This window comes from Mycteria americana, chromosome 4, assembly GCF_035582795.1.
Source record: "Mycteria americana isolate JAX WOST 10 ecotype Jacksonville Zoo and Gardens chromosome 4, USCA_MyAme_1.0, whole genome shotgun sequence".
Lineage (NCBI taxonomy): Eukaryota > Metazoa > Chordata > Aves > Ciconiiformes > Ciconiidae > Mycteria > Mycteria americana.
Window position 1 is genome coordinate 18,674,721 of NC_134368.1, and position 18,017 is coordinate 18,692,737.

Below are 18,017 nucleotides of genomic sequence, written 5' to 3' on the forward strand. Positions count from 1 at the left end.
AAATTATTACAAAGATTAGCAAATTTTCATTTAAAGTACTGCACTAACTTGATCTCCTTAAGACAGCATTTTAAAACAGCATTCAAATATAATGAAAAATTAAAATTGAAAATTTATATTCTCTGCCAACAAATACAATATATTTTCTTCTAAAACTTCAGAATACTTGAAGAAAAGCCAAATTATAAGGGAGAAAATGAAAAAGTTCATTTTAGATGAAGAAATTATCCTAGCTTCAAGTGATCGGAATTGATTTTTAAAAGCTTTTCTATGTGAACTCCCACCCTGATATGAAGGGTAAGTAGGCAGGTATGTCACATCATCACAGCACACAGTACTGCCTGCTACTGTAGTAGGTCCACAGCCTCCTTTGCATCTGTGATAAATCCACACCCTCTGAAGTAGATTTTTAAAATGTTCAGTACATTGTCAATTCCTAAAATGGAGTCTGTTATTGCATCCCATTTTATTGTTGAGTAATAGTTTCTCTTATTTTAGCTTGGCTCTCTTGAAGCCTTTTTGGATCTAGTTTGGCCAAGTCCAAAGCATGTGAATGTGGTCTTCAGTGTTATAAGGAAACACACTGAACCACCTTCATGGAAAGAAACATAAATACTTTCCTAAAAACACGCTTACGTAATTTTCTTTGCTATCACAGACAGTAATAATGTTTCAGTGTTGCTAAAGAAATTAAAATGGTCAGAACATAGATTTACAGTAAAAGGGAACTGCCCCTCAACATGTCAAATATATTGTTGAAGCAACAGTTCAGAAGTCAAGTAGTAACAAACAGCATACGGACCAATCTACCATCCACCTTATCTTGAATAAAACAGGCAATATGAAAAAGCGATTAACTCTCTTCTGTTGCTACAATGAGCACATGGCTAGTTCTAGTTGCTTCATACTACCTTGAGCTGTAAGAACTCAATTGCTTTATTCCCACTTGCACATTCTAACAAAAATTGAGTGTACATGAAAATTCAATAACCACGTTCTGCCTACCTGCCACAATGCTTCACAACAAAATAGCATCACAACACCTCTCTCTTTCAAGAATATTTGGTAAGACACTAAGATCAGTAAAACTTGAAGAAAAACTTTAAACATTGACCATAAATGTGTATATAAGAACATTTCAAGCATGACAACAGAACAATGATATAGTTTATGATACCACATCAACAAAAATACAGTCCAAAGAACATATGAATGAATAATGATGTTTTCATGTGCATTAAACTTCCAGATGCAGGAATTATGTTTGAAAACACATGCATGCACAGCTAGAAATCATGTTCCTTCTTTTTAGCCAGTAGCTATACTCTAGACTAAAAATGTTGATATGATTTCCTTGGCTAGTGCAGACAGTACACAATGTTGAATCAACATGCCAAAACAAGACATCCTTTTCTATATCAGACTGATGCTGCAACAATATCCATAAAAAAGATTGGGGTTACAAGTGTGGAGAAAATTCCAGAAGCATAATTCTTTCTCTTTTAACATTCCCTTTATCAATGAACTTTCTGTCATATCCTTTCTAAAGACAACGACTGATATGAGAAACTATGAGTAAAGGGAAAATAACAAAAACTGTAAATGAAATAATGTAAAATATCAAAATAGTTATCAGATTTCCTGAAGATCCAAAACTGAAGGAGGAAAGTTATCAGGTAAATAAAATTGAGTCCCAATTAAAACTAACATGAGACCATATCACAGTAATAGGTCTTACATTGCCATAGCAAGAAAAAGTTCAAAGATAAATATAATTCGAATGCAAAATTTTCTCAACTACAGTCAAAATTATGAAATAAAAGTATGAGAGAGCTCTTTCTTCATTTGCAGAAAAGAAACAGATAGATGTTACCCTTTCCTTTTCTAGTTCTGGCTTTTTTACAGCAATCTTGTGTCAAGGTTTGAACTTCTTAAAAAGAAGTTTTTTATGTTGAGTTTGGCCCCAAATCAGTGAATTAAAATACAAAATAATAGTCTAAAGATAAAAAATACTGTACTTTGGAAAAGCAGAGTTACACTGAATGAGCTTAATATGAAGAATTTTATATATCACATAAAGCACAAAAGAAAGAAAGTATACAAGAGCCATAATATCGTTTATATTACAACTTAAATTAACTTTTCAGTTTATTATCAGGGATAGTTTTCTACAATATAGAATACAAAGGGGGAACATAAGATTTTGCTCTGATATTTTGAATAGTTTTTTTTATTCTTCGGGCAACATAATCAGATTAGCTAATACAATATTGTTTCTACAAATAAATACTTCTGCAGTAATTTAATTCCTATGCAGAACTTTTTTTTTTTACTTGGTGAGTATTTCACACCTTAGTTATTTTATTAGAAATTAGTTGAGACTTCTGTTTAAGGAGATCTCTTCACCCAACAGAAGAAATAATTTCACAAGTGTACCCTCTTTGTAAGTAATATAATGGCCTTTCTGAGATCACAGTTGTATTACAATGTATTATAAATATCTAGCTTTAAAAATGGATTTAATTTCACACTATCCTAAAAAGATTCCAATCCAATGCATTTAGCATAGTAACTGTATAGTGTACTTGTCTAGAATAATTTTGCATTTTAAATTGTTCTATAAGAATTCAATGCGCAAACCCTTTAGAGTCAGCAGATTTCATTTGGCATTGAATGGATACTAAAACGGATCTCTGAATGAATACTTCTCAGAAGTACATAGTACTATTTTTTACTGTATAATTATGAAACCATTACAGATTTATATTAGAAATCATTCAATGACAATTTTTTTTTCAAACAACTATATGTTAATACACTGAATTTCTGCTTCATTTTATAATTCACCCATCCTCACATTATAAGAAACTACACAGTGGAATGAAATTCCGTTCCTTTTGAAATCAATAACCAGTTGCGACTGACTTCAGACATGTCAGAACTTGATTTGTTGTCTGTCTAAACTACATTAGTCAGCTCTTTTCATCTTGGTGTGTTATAGTCGTAATAGAATGTAACGCGCCTACTGTAGCCAAATTTATATTATATAAATTTTAAAATTGCACTTTCAGCATTATTCTGATGCTACACAATGTTTAATTTCATGACTTCTCTGAAATTAAAATGAATATCATGCAATTAAAAAAAAAAAAAAAATCCAAAGTGCTTAGTTGTTTGACTTCTCCAATTCTTTAAGATTGCAATTTTAAGATGAAGGGGGGAACTGGAACTTACCTACTTGGTACTTTGGGTAATAAGTTGCCATTTGTCCACTACTGCATGATTGTCTCTTATGCCTTTTTCTTATATTTGTATCAGTGGTCTCCCATTGTGGACTTTTTCTTTTGTTTATTCTGATAAGAACTTCAGAACTACCAGCAGGATTATCATCATGGTTTACATCACTACTTAATTTTCTGCTGTGAAACTGGTCATCCAGCCTTTCAGTCACTTTAGAAGACTTAGATCCTTTAGATGTTTCCATTTCATTTTCTTGTTTCTTTAATGCATTTTGCTTAGTAGAATGGGACCTTAAAAGAGGATGTCTTTTTTCTTCCATATAGGCCTGATTGCTTTTACTTTCAACAGCTTCAGGAGAATAAATGACATTATTTAACTTAAATGAATTGTGCTGCTCGAGATGGTTGATTTTTCTCAGAAATATCCTACAATCTTTAAAGGTTTTGGCTTTCCAAGTATTTTGAAACAGTTTATCTTGGCTTTGTTCTTTTCTAACATTTTGTTGGTAACAAATTGTTCCATTTGTCTCTGCATGTGACTTAAGTATATTTGTTAAACCAGGATGTGGGTTAAAGTCAGAAGATCCCATCATCTGTTGAACAAATGCATCTCTGGCTTCATTTTCAGTTGGCAAGAGGCTACTCTGAGATTCTACCAAAGTCTGAGTGGGCTGGATTTCTACTGTATTTTTTTCCTGGAGCTTGGGCATTTCATCATTGGTTTCCCCACTTGTACTTTTAAACAACTGGCTTTGGCAAAAGAACTGCAAATTTTTCTTTTTTGATTTCCAGCCTCCGGGAGCCTGATTATAGAGCTTTTTCGTTTGTCCCCACCTATCATGCTGTAACTTCTTAAATTCGTTTCTTTTTAATCTGGCTAATGCGAAATTACTTTTCATGTTTAAGACTGGAGACCTCACCATGTTATGTAATATTTGTAACTTCCCTGCTGGTTTTGAAGGAGAGGATAGTGCAAACTTTTTAAAGTGCTTTCTGAAAGGGCAAGTACTAAGATCAGATTGTTTAGTTTCCATCTTTATCTCTCTAGTACTAACTACTTCTAAAGGATTGCGAGCATTTGCCTTTCTCACTAGAGAGAGAGACTGTGTTTCTGTAGTTTGCATAAACCAGGTGCAGAGTTCATTCATATTACATTTTTTCTGAAAAAGCATTTTTATAGGTGATGTTTCAAGTTCTACAAGGCAGGAGTCTAAAGGGTTTGACATTTCAGTATTACAGTCTTGTTCAATGGGATCCCTTCTTTCACATACACATTTATCAAACTCACTTCCCCCCACTCGCAACCAGGTATTAGTTATCTGTTCGAATCTATGATTCAGTTCTTCCAACAAAGTGTCACTTGAAGTGGAAGTAGCCCACCACCTGAGAGAGGGATTTGATGAAAAAATGGGATCCGATGATACTTCATTAATGGGCCCAAATTCACCATCCTCAAGATCCTTTTTTGCACTTCCTGAATTTCTCAGTTCTGAGGTATCTTTGGATGCTGTGCTCTGATTCGATTGCCTATGTTTTTCCTTTCGATCCTTAGCTTTTTTCAAATGGAGTTTGTAAGATTTATGTAGTAAGGCACTTCTACAAGTAAATGCACTAGAAGATGCTAATGAATGTAAAAAATGCAGCGAGGGTTTTCTGTCTCTAGCAGAATGTCTCAACGGAATTTCACATTTTCTTGATACTGCTGTAATAACATTGTTTGATCCATCCTCTCTAGAATCTTTCTGCATGCTCTTTACTTGACCCATATTATTGCACAGTTGATTTTTTCTCTCCTGTGGTATGTTTTTTTCTAACACATTCTGCTGTTGTAAAGGAGGCAAACAGTTGCTAATACTCACTTTTCTTTCCTGAGGTGAAACTCTATTAACAGTCACTGATATGCCGGAGATTTTCACTTTTGCTGGCCTACCAGGTTTTCGAATGGTGGTTAACGGTTTCTTAATTGGCCGTATAATATTGCTGCAAGGATGTGGTGATGCTAGGTTACTCTTGATAGGTCTGACATAGTCATAACCAGAGACCTCATTTTCAGCAGAAGAATTCTGTAAGGCTTTTACTATTTCAGTCAAAGCATTTTCAGTTTCCGCATTGTGCCTCGCTTTGCTGCGGTCATTGGCAAAATTAGAATCCGTGTGTTGTGTGGGCAGAATGCTGATTACATTTAGATTACCTTCAGAAACGTGTCTCTTAGTTCTTCTTGACCTTCCAAAAACAACTGTCACAGTAATATTTTTGTTGCTGTTAACGTCTTCCATTACTGCTGCATCAGATTTGGTATTTTTACCATCACTGCTAAGTTCAGGTCTAAGTTCTGTGCTTTCAGTCATGTCTATTTTTGGTTTTGGAGGCCGTCCAATAGGTCTCTTAACCTGCTTAACAACTTGAGGACCTATTTTCTTTGGTCTACCAGGTTTTCTTTTTAAAACCGATTCGCTGCTACTGCTTGATTTCTCCACAACTTCATCATTTTGTTTTGAGTCATTTAAGTTAGTTTCACCAACTGGACAAGAGCTTGTAATTGCTTCTGCATAAACACAACTTGACTCCTCCTTGGTATAATTTTCACTGCAATCACAGTCCTTGACACAGATTGCATGAGAAAGATCTCCTGCGGCCTGTTTGTCTAACAAAGTGTTTGCGTGGCCCTGAAACAAACAAATATCTGTGCTTCCTTTAGAAGATGCAGCTGCAGATGTCAAAGTATATTTGACTCCTTCACTACTATTAACCTCTGAGACAAACATCAGCTTAATAGGACTAGAGTAGTTTAAGGGAGATGAGATCTCCCCAGCTTCAGAAGTTGTACATAAGTCCACATTATTGGAAGTTGAACTGGATGAATCAAAGGTCAGAGATTTCAAAAGGCTGTCATTAATTTCTTGATCTATAACCATTTCTCGATTGTTTGTTGTCACACACACAGTTTTGATTTTACTGCTGCTTGGCAAATGAGAATGTGGAAGGAAGCTTTGTCCTGTGCATCCCATTTCACTCAGAGCGAAAGGTAAGCCTCTTCTAGCAGCTGGGTTCATAACCTGTTCATAAGCATTATCTTTTAATTTTTGGCTTATTTTGTAACTATCCAGCAATGAGTTGTTAGTCTTTCTGGCTAAGTTTATTGTATCTTCTAAACGTTCTACAACAACTTGCAGATTTGTGTCTCTCACAATTTTGCTTATATTTATGTCACTGCATCTTTCAGCATGAACATCTTTATTTACTTTCATTTTTTCCAAACTTTCTAAAGACTGTTTTGCATTGGATGACTTTCTAAAGACAATATTGTTCGTTACATACACAGAATACCATCCAGGAGGCACAATGTTACGTCTAGTTCTCCCCAAGATTCCATTACTCTCATCCTTTAGAGGAATCTGATCAGTCTCTTTTAAGGGTGCACAATCTCCTTGTGTTTTTGCGAGTTTTGCCTGGCTGGCTGCAATAGCACTGTTTTCTGAAAGAACTAGAAAGCTGGAGCTGGTTTGAAAATTAGGAAGAGGTAGTTTGAAAGCCTCTGTTTGGTGTACTGGAAAGCACATCGGTTTGGTTTGGCAATTCATGCATGGATTACTTTCAAGATGTTGCAAAGCCTCATCTTCTATCACAGTAAAACTGTGTCTTTTATTTGGATATATTTTATCAATTTTTTTTGTAGATCTCTTTGCATTTCTCTCAGAAATTGACTTTTTTCTTACAAGAGTTTCATCAAGGCTTGCAAGCTCCCTCTTGATTTGCAAAGACTGTCGTCGAATGAATGGTGAATCAGGAGAATTATACATTGCAAATAAAGTTTCCTGACGCTTGCGAAATCTTGTTTGGATAATTTTATTTTCCATTTGTTTATCGTGTTGGCGAAGTAATTCCATAAAGCTGTAATCACTTGCCTTAGCATTATGCAAAAGAGAGGTTATGAAGTCTCCTAATTTGACATCATTTTCTGGTGCCCTGTCACTGCTAGAAACTTTTACAAGATTTGTTGCTATATCTGTAGTGTCTATCGATTTTAACTTTTCATTAATACGGTCCATTAAATCTTGAAAAATGGCAGAATGTTCACCTTCCTCAGCCTTCTCAGAATTTATATAATAATTGTTGCTTTCTTGGTCTGTTGATAGCAACGTTCCCTCTGAATATTCAGTCTCTTTTCCTCTGCATGTTTTACCTTCATATTCAAATTCTCCTTTGCTTCCTTCAGCTGGCAAGAGGGATGGAGGCTGGTTGATGGATGTTTCAAGCTTGTTATTATCTGAAGTTGGAAAATCTATAACCAATCCTTCCGATGATTCAAATTCTTTACTCTGTACAGGTGATAGTGGAGGCGGTGATGGGCTGCGAGATCTATTTGAATTTTTAATGCTGTTCAAGACATCACAGTCCTTAGTTGAATATGTACATGCTGCTCCTTTCACAGAATGCCTGTTATAATTTTGCAATTGTTCAGCACAATACTTATGAGAACTACATGCTTTGTTCACCATTGTCTTAATACATCCAATCGCTACAGCTTGGCATGACAAAGGATCAAAATCTTTAATACAAACAGACAGAGGTGGTAAACAAGTGTTTGGTCTTTGATTTTGTAAACAGCACCTTTTTGTCAGCATATGTCCATTGCAATTGCAAAATGAAACGTGAACATCCTCTTCAGTAAGGGAACTGGGAGTTTCCGAGTGGACCAAATGTGTTTGCTTGCAACTGCAAACTATAGGAACATTTTCATCTTGTATTAAAAATTTTAGCATAGCCAAAGTCTGTTGCCAGTGATATGAACAAAAAGACTCCAAAACTTTGTTTAATGTTGATTTTCCTTTTTCCAAATTAGCTGTTTCCTCTGAATTTGCATCAGCTGTTGAGCTTGAACTGAAAATGAAAACAAATCAAAACAAAATATAAATTACAGTAAAATACCATGTCTAATGTTTGTTACAATGGTTAAACTCAAGCCTAAAAACCTGAAGTCTGCAAAACAGTTCTGTTCTATTTGCACTATTCAATCATACTTGCAAGTGTCACTAGCAATGCTGTGCATCTTATCTATAGCAGTGATAGTCCTACCATAAGAAAAATAATCAGGAAGAAATTAAGGGACAAAAAGAATAGTTTGAAACATAGCTTCTCATATCTAAATGTAATTACAATAATGTTAACTTTCTGATATTTCCAACTACCTTAATCACTAATAAAGGAAAATCTCACCAAGAACCTGCAGAGCTTAGTTTTAGTCCTATTTCACAAACTGAGGCACAGAGGGGGTAAATGACTTGCCTAAGGTCACAATTCAAGGTTGTGGCAGAGGCAAGAGTGGATCCATCTCTCCTGAATCCCACCCTAAGATATTCATATACCAAAGTTTATTGAATGCTCTTCAGGATACTCACAGATCCTTCTAAAGACATTTTTATTTATATCTTTATTTTTAAAGAACACTTAATAGGCTAACAGAAAATGGAAAAAATAGCCACTTGTTACTGTTCCTGTTCTTTGCAGATAGAAGTTTCCCTTCCAGTTTTTAAATAAGTTGCAATGGTGCATCACAGGCTCTTCATTGCAATATATTACACACGCACACACGTGCGCACACACACACGGATTCCTTCATTAAACAGAAACAGAGGTAATCACCACTTAGAATAAATAACTTCTGTGATAAAGGTTAATGTCCTTTAAATCTCAAATACAGGGTAGGCCTATATCTAAATAAGACTTCTGAGCAGTTGTTCTCAAAGATATTAACTCAAAATAAAATCACTTATCAAATACTACCTTAACTATTTAATTAATTTCTTATAAATTATTAAAACTAATGTCACTACTTACCTAATCAACCATTTATATTGAAAAGCTGAAAATTTTCCATGGTAGAAATTAATACAGATATTTCTTCAATTAAATACAAAATCCTTATGCTGGATAGCAACTATCAACAGATAGTTAACACCTAATTCAAATGTTTTACTGAAACCAATTGCATGAGCAGAAAATGTTAGAAGAATTCTGTTTTAGAAAAGTATGTATTGTTTAAACATATCACCAAACTCTGAACATGACACTAACTTTTTGCCCTACTATTATCTCCTGTAATTTTTTGCATTTAAGCCTGTACTTTGGAAACATTTCATTTTGAGTGGGTTTACAACTGTACTGATCAAGGAACAAACATATTTAAAATTTAATGTGCTGTATTTATATAAAGTTATCTATTCGTTAATTAGCTCATACCCAATGTTATTAGCATCAATAATAACTTTCAGCTTCAAGTTTCTTACTGGAAGTTATACATACAAATTTGTATTTTTATTGTTCCACATGGATTTTAATGTTTAGAGCTTAAAAACAGCCAACTATGCTTAATAATTCCTCATGTTGTTTTCCTTCTCCTGTAATATTTAGTATGAAATGGTATGTATTAAAAAATCAAGCATCTAGATGATACTACCTCATAAAAGCGTAAGATAATTGTGATGGTACTAGTTGAAATTGTGATTATGTTTAAACTGAAATAACTGAAGTCTTAAAAAGAAAAACAAACCTCTTTACACTTGCAATCTGAAGTAAAAACAGCATTATTCAAGGGCATGTCATTGTCAGGATTTAATGGTTTTTGAAACGCCACTTCACTGAGAAGAGTCTGAGTGTTACTCAGTCCAACAAACTCAGGAGTTGAAATATATCACTACACTTGTGAAAACGAAGTTTATTCTAGTAATACAATTACAGATAAAAACTAATTGCCCTCCCCACCACCACGACTTTAACTAAATAATGTCTTGAAAGCCCAGATAGAAAAAAATTAACACGGTACTAGGTCTTCAATATTTTGTTTGTAAATCACAGTAAATTTGTTAAGTTCTAATTTGCTAAAGAGATGGCTATAGTACGGTCTTTTTAGACTGAATATCGAGACACATCTTTCTGTCTGTCTAGACTTGCAAGGTATGTCTAATGGAGTTTCACTGGAGAGCTTTAATTGTACAGGATCTGTATCCATAACCGCTATGTAAAATATGCTCACTGGTGGAAGAAACTTCCAGAGCCCTAAAGCCTTCTCAAAGTCAGTAACCACAATTTCCAAAGGCCTCAAAACTGCTTTGAATTTGCCATGTGGAGACCAACCTGTTGCATAAAGTAATATCCTGGTTACCACAGACATACTGGACATTTCTTCTAAAACAATTTCTTTCCTGGTTATCTACCCTTGTGTAATGTCTATAATCTGCTTTCCCTTAGCATGTGTTAGTTTCTAAAGCTGACAGGCAACTTAACTTCATCTATTCTACTGTAATAGTACGACACTCCAAATGACCTTCCAAGTTTGTGAAAACACAACAACCCCTTACTCAGTCACCATTTGGGAACAGAGCTTACTACACAAACAAATGAAAGCATTAAAGCAACACATTTTCTTTAAAGTGTCTCTCTGTAGAGACGTCCATATATTTAAACAAACTAATTTTAGTAGCTTTTCAATACAATTATGGAATTAATATATCAGTTTCCTGTAATTCCTTACTATGGCCCTTTAAATGTGTTACCACACAGTAGTTTAGACTATTCTCAAGATAAAAGGCTTAAACAATAATTTCATAGAACGAAGAGCTATCACTTTCACAATTGCATACTCTTTCACAGTCTTACACTTCCTACAAATCACACACAGAAAGATGGCTAGAGAGAGTGGGTAGGAAATGGAGGGGTTGAGGTGAGAGGATCAATATGCACTCCTCCCCCAGTCCATTTTGCGCACAATATCTCTGAAGACAAAAGTTAAGCATGGAATGACATTATTTCCCTGCTGGAGGGCAGGGGCAGTTAATACCATGGAGTGGGGATTGACTGGAGTCCAAAGCTGGCACAAAGGCAGAGATGTGATAAGGTTAAGTACTAGCCTTTCAGTTTATTGTTTTATGTATAAAAGAGTAAACGTTTGCCTCCTCCACAAATCCAAAAAACTATCAGGAAAGAGCTCTTTCAGAGGACTCCCAAAAGATGTCCTTCCCTAGCATTCTATCCTCTGTTGTCTCGGCCACAGACAAGACAGATCAATCTAGCAACTTCTTTGCAGACTGGGAACAGGAACAAGACTGGGAACAGAACATACTTTCAAGTATTCATATAAACAGCATAGAACTATTATAGAAATATAAATTTGTCTTAGAGAAATGTTTGTTTTGGGACTTTACTAACTAAATAAATCCCTCCAAAAAAGCTATATATTATCTGTAATATATAATAGATATTTTTTAGCTGCAAACTAAATGATGTAACTTATAAAATTTATGAGTACTGCATCAATTCTGAGAAATCATCCTTCTTTAAAGCTACTATTTCTGATATAAAAAATTCTCATAGTAAATTAGTCATTATGTGCTTAATTTGTACAGTTCTTGATTTTATGCCACTGGTAATAAACTTGTGCCTCAGGAGTAAGTCAAATGAGTCAGTGTACAGGTTTTTGTTTCTTTCTTTTTTTTTTACTGAATGAGCAAATCAATCACACATCAGTGTTGTAAATTTATGTGCAAAAGCATTGAAGTGCTTTACTACAAATTACAACGTAGAAACACGTTAACTAAACAATTAAATTCATACAATCAGATTTAGGAATATAACAACACAAAGAAGAAACAGAATTACAGTACATTTACAACACAAGACAAATACATGGAATTCATTAGAAAATATTGTAATAAATAATTCATGAATTATAGTGCAATTGATTTATGCATAAATATAACTAATTGCCTAAAAATCAGTTGTTAACAAAAATCTGTCAAAAATCAAGGCAGCCACAGAGTTTTACTAAATTACTGCGACAATGGAAATACTGCAATTAAAAAACAAATACAAGTATTTGTACTGTAAACAACTAAAAAAATCAGTCTCACTAAAGTTAATATACAATTTAATATAAAATTGTCATTAGCTACCAGAAATGGTTTAAACAGCTTTACTGAGCAGTAGTTCTAAAAACAGAGGCACTGTTTTTTAATATAAAATACTTGAGAAACATTCAAATAAGTAGAAAGCATGTAGGGCTTGCTTTCGCCTTCATTTAAAATTCTGCTGAAACAGGAATTTTCAGAAATTGTCAATTACTAAGTAGTGACTGGTAACTGAATTTATAAAACAGTTCAAAATGTGTAATTTAAATGACATTTAATGGAATACATAGGGGTTGGGGAAGGAGAATCTACACATTTCCCTGCCTTTCCTTAGTTGTGTAATCAAAGGTTAGCCTAATAATTAGAAACAAATAATTCTGTTCTTTTAAACACTTACAGGTTGAGTATCATCTATAAACTATCAAAAAATATTTTAATATACTATTTCTGACCAAAAAATAAATACAAGTACTAAAATGTTGAAAATTAATTATAATATTACATACAAAACTACTGAGTACTGTTAAGTCAATAGTAAAGTGATCCCTGATTTTATGAATCCTGTTAATTTTTTGGTCAGGTCATCTTTTAAATGATATAAAAAGAGTACTGTAACTTGCCTTCAATATAAACTTCTGACTCAAATTTATAACATTGTCTGAGGAGTAGAAAACATCAGTATGGTACAAATATTAGGCAATGTATTGAAGCCCAAAATTTTTGCAAGTAAAACTGTATAAAGACAGATCTTGAAACATTTAAGGTTTTTTCAACTTCATTTTTCAGTGGGGATATATCCACAAATTAATCCTTCTGGCCCTCACAAAATATGGCTTAATTCTTTTAAAATGAAAGATGACCCTGACATCTGCTGTTTTGTGACCTCCTTGTTAGCAGGTACAGTTCTGCCTAAAAAAAGGATTCATTCTGTAATATGCAAGTAAACCTTAATCACTGAAGAAGATTCAGTATAGATCTGAGAGACCAAAGAACTGAGACACTGGTTGTGCAGTTTCAAAGGATTATTCTGTTTTAAAATGGAAGTTGTTATTTTTTAGTAGCGTTAATAAATATGGGCTAGCTTTTGCCATCAGTATTGCAGTATGCTCTCCACTGAATTTAATGGCAAGTTTATCTATAAATCAAATTACCTGATGTGGGCCATATGTATCTAATGTCCCGTTTCATTTATATAATTAACCTATACGCATGCAAATTTAAGTGGGGAAAAAAAATGTATGCATGTGCACCAAATGTATAGAAGTTGGAGAAAATTCTTTTTCTATGCCAAACTACATGCATACAGAAAAAATTACATTTTGAGAGGAAAAGGGCATTGATGTTCAGTATTGAATGTATGAAGCAAGCCCCCATTCTTCATATGTAGACATATATTTGTGATATTACACAAAAAATCAAGTACGATATCAAGTCCAATGTGAATACTTCGAAATTCATGTAAAAACTGCAATATGAAGGTAATTGGTCTCCCTTAAATTCTATTAAAAGTTACGTTTTTAAAGTGAACTGCCTAACTTCTAGCTACCAAATTTATAAAGAATTTATATTATTGAAAGTTCAAAACAGCTTCACTGTTTAATATTTGTATTTCTATCAAGACCCTGAACTGCAAATTTGGTTATTAGCAAAATGATAATGTAACTTGGTATTTATTTTGATAAACTGAAAATGTTTTGAAATGTCACAGCAGCAAATACATTACAGTTACAGTGAGGTTTTTCAATAGGAGTGTGACACAACCCTTAAATAAATTTTAAGTAGTCATAACATCAACTAACCAGCACGTTTAAACAAAAAAACCCCAAACAAACCCAAACCATTCTCAAGCTCATTCTGTGCACATTATGAACATGCTCTAAGTTGCATTCCAACTTTCTTTTTAAACCTTACAAGTTACCTTATTTGTCAAACTAAAAAGGAAAATTATGTTAAAGTTTAAATTATTTTATGCTCTTAGTATTCCATCTTATTTCATATTTAATAATTCTATAACTACAGTAATTTCTCAGGTTTCATAAGTGTACACTTTGTAAACACCAATTTCTTTCTAAACCAACAACAAAATTTTCTTAAAATGATAAAAAATGCAGTTTATGCCTGCTAAACACACATTTTTAGTAATGAAATGTTTTTCTTACTTGTATTGGATATTTAAGTAACGATGAACTTCTTTTCTTTCACAGAATGTACTATATCCTACTAATACTTCACAAATCCACTTCCTTGTAAGGAACTAGCTTTTTAAAAAAATCCCTTGATTTGTATAATCTGAGTTACTTACAATTTATTGCAAGTATTCTGTGAAGTATAAAAGTCTGCTGACCCTTGGTTGTGTATTTCCATAATAAGATGGATTATTGAATGGGTAGAGTGGTTCTTCACCAATTAAAAATTATGCTTCACATGACAAATACTTGTTTTCCCAAAACATCTTTATGCTATTGACTACTAAATAAAACCTGAATCTTTTCACCTATTTATACAAGGATTATATTAAATACACACTATCAGAATTAAGTGAGCAACTCTATAATTCTGTCCACAGTGAAAACCCTGAATAAAACTATTTTTCAAAAGGCATGTATGTGGTTTTTGAACTGTATAATTTCATGTCTTCTGTCAGAGTGAGCATATGTATTTCTCACACAGTGTGTGTATACAGACATACATACACACACACAAAACAATTCGCTAACAATTATTCTACACAGGCTTGCTACTATTTTTGCAGCTGCCAGTCCCTGAATCTGTTATATTAAATAAGCCAGTATCTGGTAATCGGAGTTTCTTCTTCGGCGGAGTCTTCAATGTTCCAGATCTTTCTTTTACTTTATATTCTAAAGTGCTGTGAGGTACCCCATAAATTCCTTGTGCTTTGGAAACACTCATTTTCCCACTCATTACCATTGCAATTGCTTCTTCCATTATTTCATGATCATACTGCCGATAGCGGCCACGTTTTTTTCTTGGTTGCTTATTATCTTTACGATCCAAACTATCTTCTGTGTTTTCTGAGGTTCCATCTACTGTCCCATTCTTAGCATTAAGACACAAAGGAGAGAGGTCCCCATGCAGAAAGTAGGAGTCAACACTTGAGTGAGTTACAGGTCCAGAACATTCAATTTTGTTCTGTTTAGGGAGTATATTTTTCAATTTTTGAAGAGCTGATCCTTCTAAGACTGAGGAGGTTTTAGAAACGTGGTACATAACATCCAGAAGACCAGCAGTATCAGACTGTGGTTTGGACACAGAACTTATTCTTAGCTGAGGAATTTTTAATTGTACAGTAGGACTTGAAGTTTCATATTGTAGATTTTCACTTTTTTCTTTAAATTGAGTGACCATTCTCTGTAGAGTTAACTGGTGGAGGTAACTGGAAGCTGTTGGGAATTTTAATTCTGAGGTTTCAAGTAGACTGAGTTTACTTTTTTCTGTGCGCTCTGCTTGAGCTCTTGCCCACAAGGCTACTTTTTGTAGGACTGCACAAGTTTCTTTACTGTCTTTAAATGAATAACTATCATTGAAATCTCGAGTTTTGTTTTTAAAAGGTGCAGGCTTTCCTGCTGGTAAGGCTTCTAAGTGGAGAAGTAAAGTTTTTTGAGGTATGCCATAAAGTATGCCTGCTTTATTTATGTCCAGTGCTCCAGACTGAATGTCTTTCAAAGCTTTTGAGAGCAAACCATCTGCAAACTCAGCACTTCTTTCCACATAGTCCTCTCTGTGTCTGTGTAGTCTCCTGGATGGATGGAATGAAACGATGGTAAACTGATGTATGAGAGACTCTCACACAGCTATGGAAGGGAAGGGTCCACTCCTTTATTATACTCCTTGCTTCGGTAACATCACTGCTTCTGATACTTTTAAGCCTTTGAGATGTGGTAGTTAAATGATTATCCTAGCAAAATGTTACAGTTCTGGTAGGACAGTGCGTCAAAAATCATACGGTGGCTTCTACAGCAGCCCTTCCAAGAACTTTATATCCTAGCTCAGTATTTGATAATATTCTCATGTGCTTGCTATATATTCCCTTGTTCACATGCTTGCAGAGCAACACTGTTATAATTTTAATTATACAATTAACGTTCCGTTAAATACCCAAATCCTGAAGGAGTTTTTGTTAGTAGAAACGTGACGTTACCGCTAAACAAGTAATAAAAGAGTCAACCCCCTCATAGAAAATTTGCAGCAGTAAGTACATAACTACACACAAACATCCCAGACTTACACAAAACTAGGCTTTCTACAACAATAAGATAAAGTGCTGTAGTTAACAATCAAGTCCATTTTGGCAAAATAAAACACAGTTTTAAAAACTTCTAGCTACTATTTACAGCTCTCTAATTACAAAGTCATATTAATTTTAAAACTTCTTCATATCAGCAAATTAATAAAATGCAATTTTACATCATTCAACAAATACTGCTATTGTAGTCCTATTTGTAATAAGTTATTTGGTAAGACGTACAGGTGACAAAAAGGGTCCTGCTATGGCTAGTGGATGGGAGGATGCCAAGATCATAACAAAATCCAACAAAACAATGTATTTCACTAGTTTTGTGGTAGCTTTCAGCAGATACAATAACATTTTTCTTGCTGAATAAAGGAATTTAACCATTTGCCACCACACACCATAGTCAGAACCATGATGTAAGTATAAGTATGATGATTAAGAGCTCTCTCTCGCACGCGCTTGCTCTCTCTCTCTTATTAAGGAATATTACAGATAATAGTAATTTAACTTGTTCATGTTAGTTGAAGAATATTTTAAATCTAAATATTAACATGGTCATTTTTGTCCAAAATTGAAGTTTCCTAAATAAACTCTGAAAGAATATATTTTCTTCTACTATCCTATTACTTTTAATGTGTTATGTAATCAATTTTCAGTTCATTTTTAGTAACATGAACTAAAGTTTGGTGATTGTTCTGATAACTTTTCTTTAAACAGAAAAAAAGGAAAAAAGACAAATGAAACATATGATATATACATAGACACACACTTATGAGTGACGAAAATTCTTTTGAAAGCAAAATAGGAACCACATGTGTGTGTGTCAGTATATACAAATATGTTATGAACATAAAACCTGACTTCAGAGAAAAGAAACCTGGATTGTCTTTTATATAAGCTGAAGAGAGTCCTAAAAGTTGCTTACCCAGACACTGAGTTTTCAGAACACAATGGATCATATTTTGGTTCTTCCAACCTTGCGCTTTTCTTTGTAGAGAGATCTAGCACTCCATCCCCTGCAAAGAACAAGTAGTGATGATAGCAGTTGTTTAAGGATGATCTCAGAAATTTTGTTAGCAAATGTTTGTACCTATGGCACAATTTTTAAGCAGTTATTTTAACTTGTAAAATTTCTGACATCTTATTCCTTTAACGATGTCAGCTCTCAGCAAATGGTTTTATATATTACTATATATTATTTATATATAGTAACAAAACTTTTTAAAATTAAGAAAAAACCATTCAGAAATAATAAAATTTAAAAGAAGAATCTGTCTTAAACAGAAACATGTGACTGCTTTTCTAAAAGTTACGTATGCATATATATATTGCACTGTTGACTTTCATGGCAACCAAAGCAATGCCCTTGATATTATTTTTAATATATTCATATTTACATACTGTAAGCAAACAAGCCTGATACTGAAGTTAAAATCGACATAACTAAATCATAGGCTTATGGGATAATTCAGGCTACTATGGATCTCAGGTCTCTAGACCAACCTCCGGCTCAGAGCAGGGTCAGCTATGAGACCAGACCAGGTTACTGGATGAGAAAGTAGTACCCCAGTAACTGGGAAGAGAGCTCGAGACCAATATAGAGTTTTAAGTATATGAGACCTA

The 18,017-nt window shown here is 33.8% G+C and overlaps 1 protein-coding gene across 12 annotated transcripts in view; it reads right to left on the minus strand.

The window, feature by feature from the left end:
• Positions 1-18,017, minus strand: part of LCORL (ligand dependent nuclear receptor corepressor like) — an 87,674-nt gene that overhangs the window by 14,535 nt on the left and 55,122 nt on the right. For 6 of the 12 annotated variants that reach the window (XM_075499829.1, XM_075499825.1, XM_075499826.1 and 3 more), the window contains 2 exons: positions 17,320-17,410; positions 1,259-8,120 (listed from right to left, as the gene is read on the minus strand). In XM_075499829.1, the coding sequence (XP_075355944.1) occupies positions 3,206-8,120; positions 17,320-17,410 (5,006 nt within the window). In that variant the 3' untranslated portion in view covers positions 1,259-3,205. Of the gene's footprint in view, positions 1-1,258; positions 8,121-11,649; positions 15,900-17,319; positions 17,411-18,017 lie in introns of those variants that run through there. The other 6 variants (XM_075499833.1, XM_075499834.1, XM_075499835.1 and 3 more) reach the window with 4 other exon arrangements.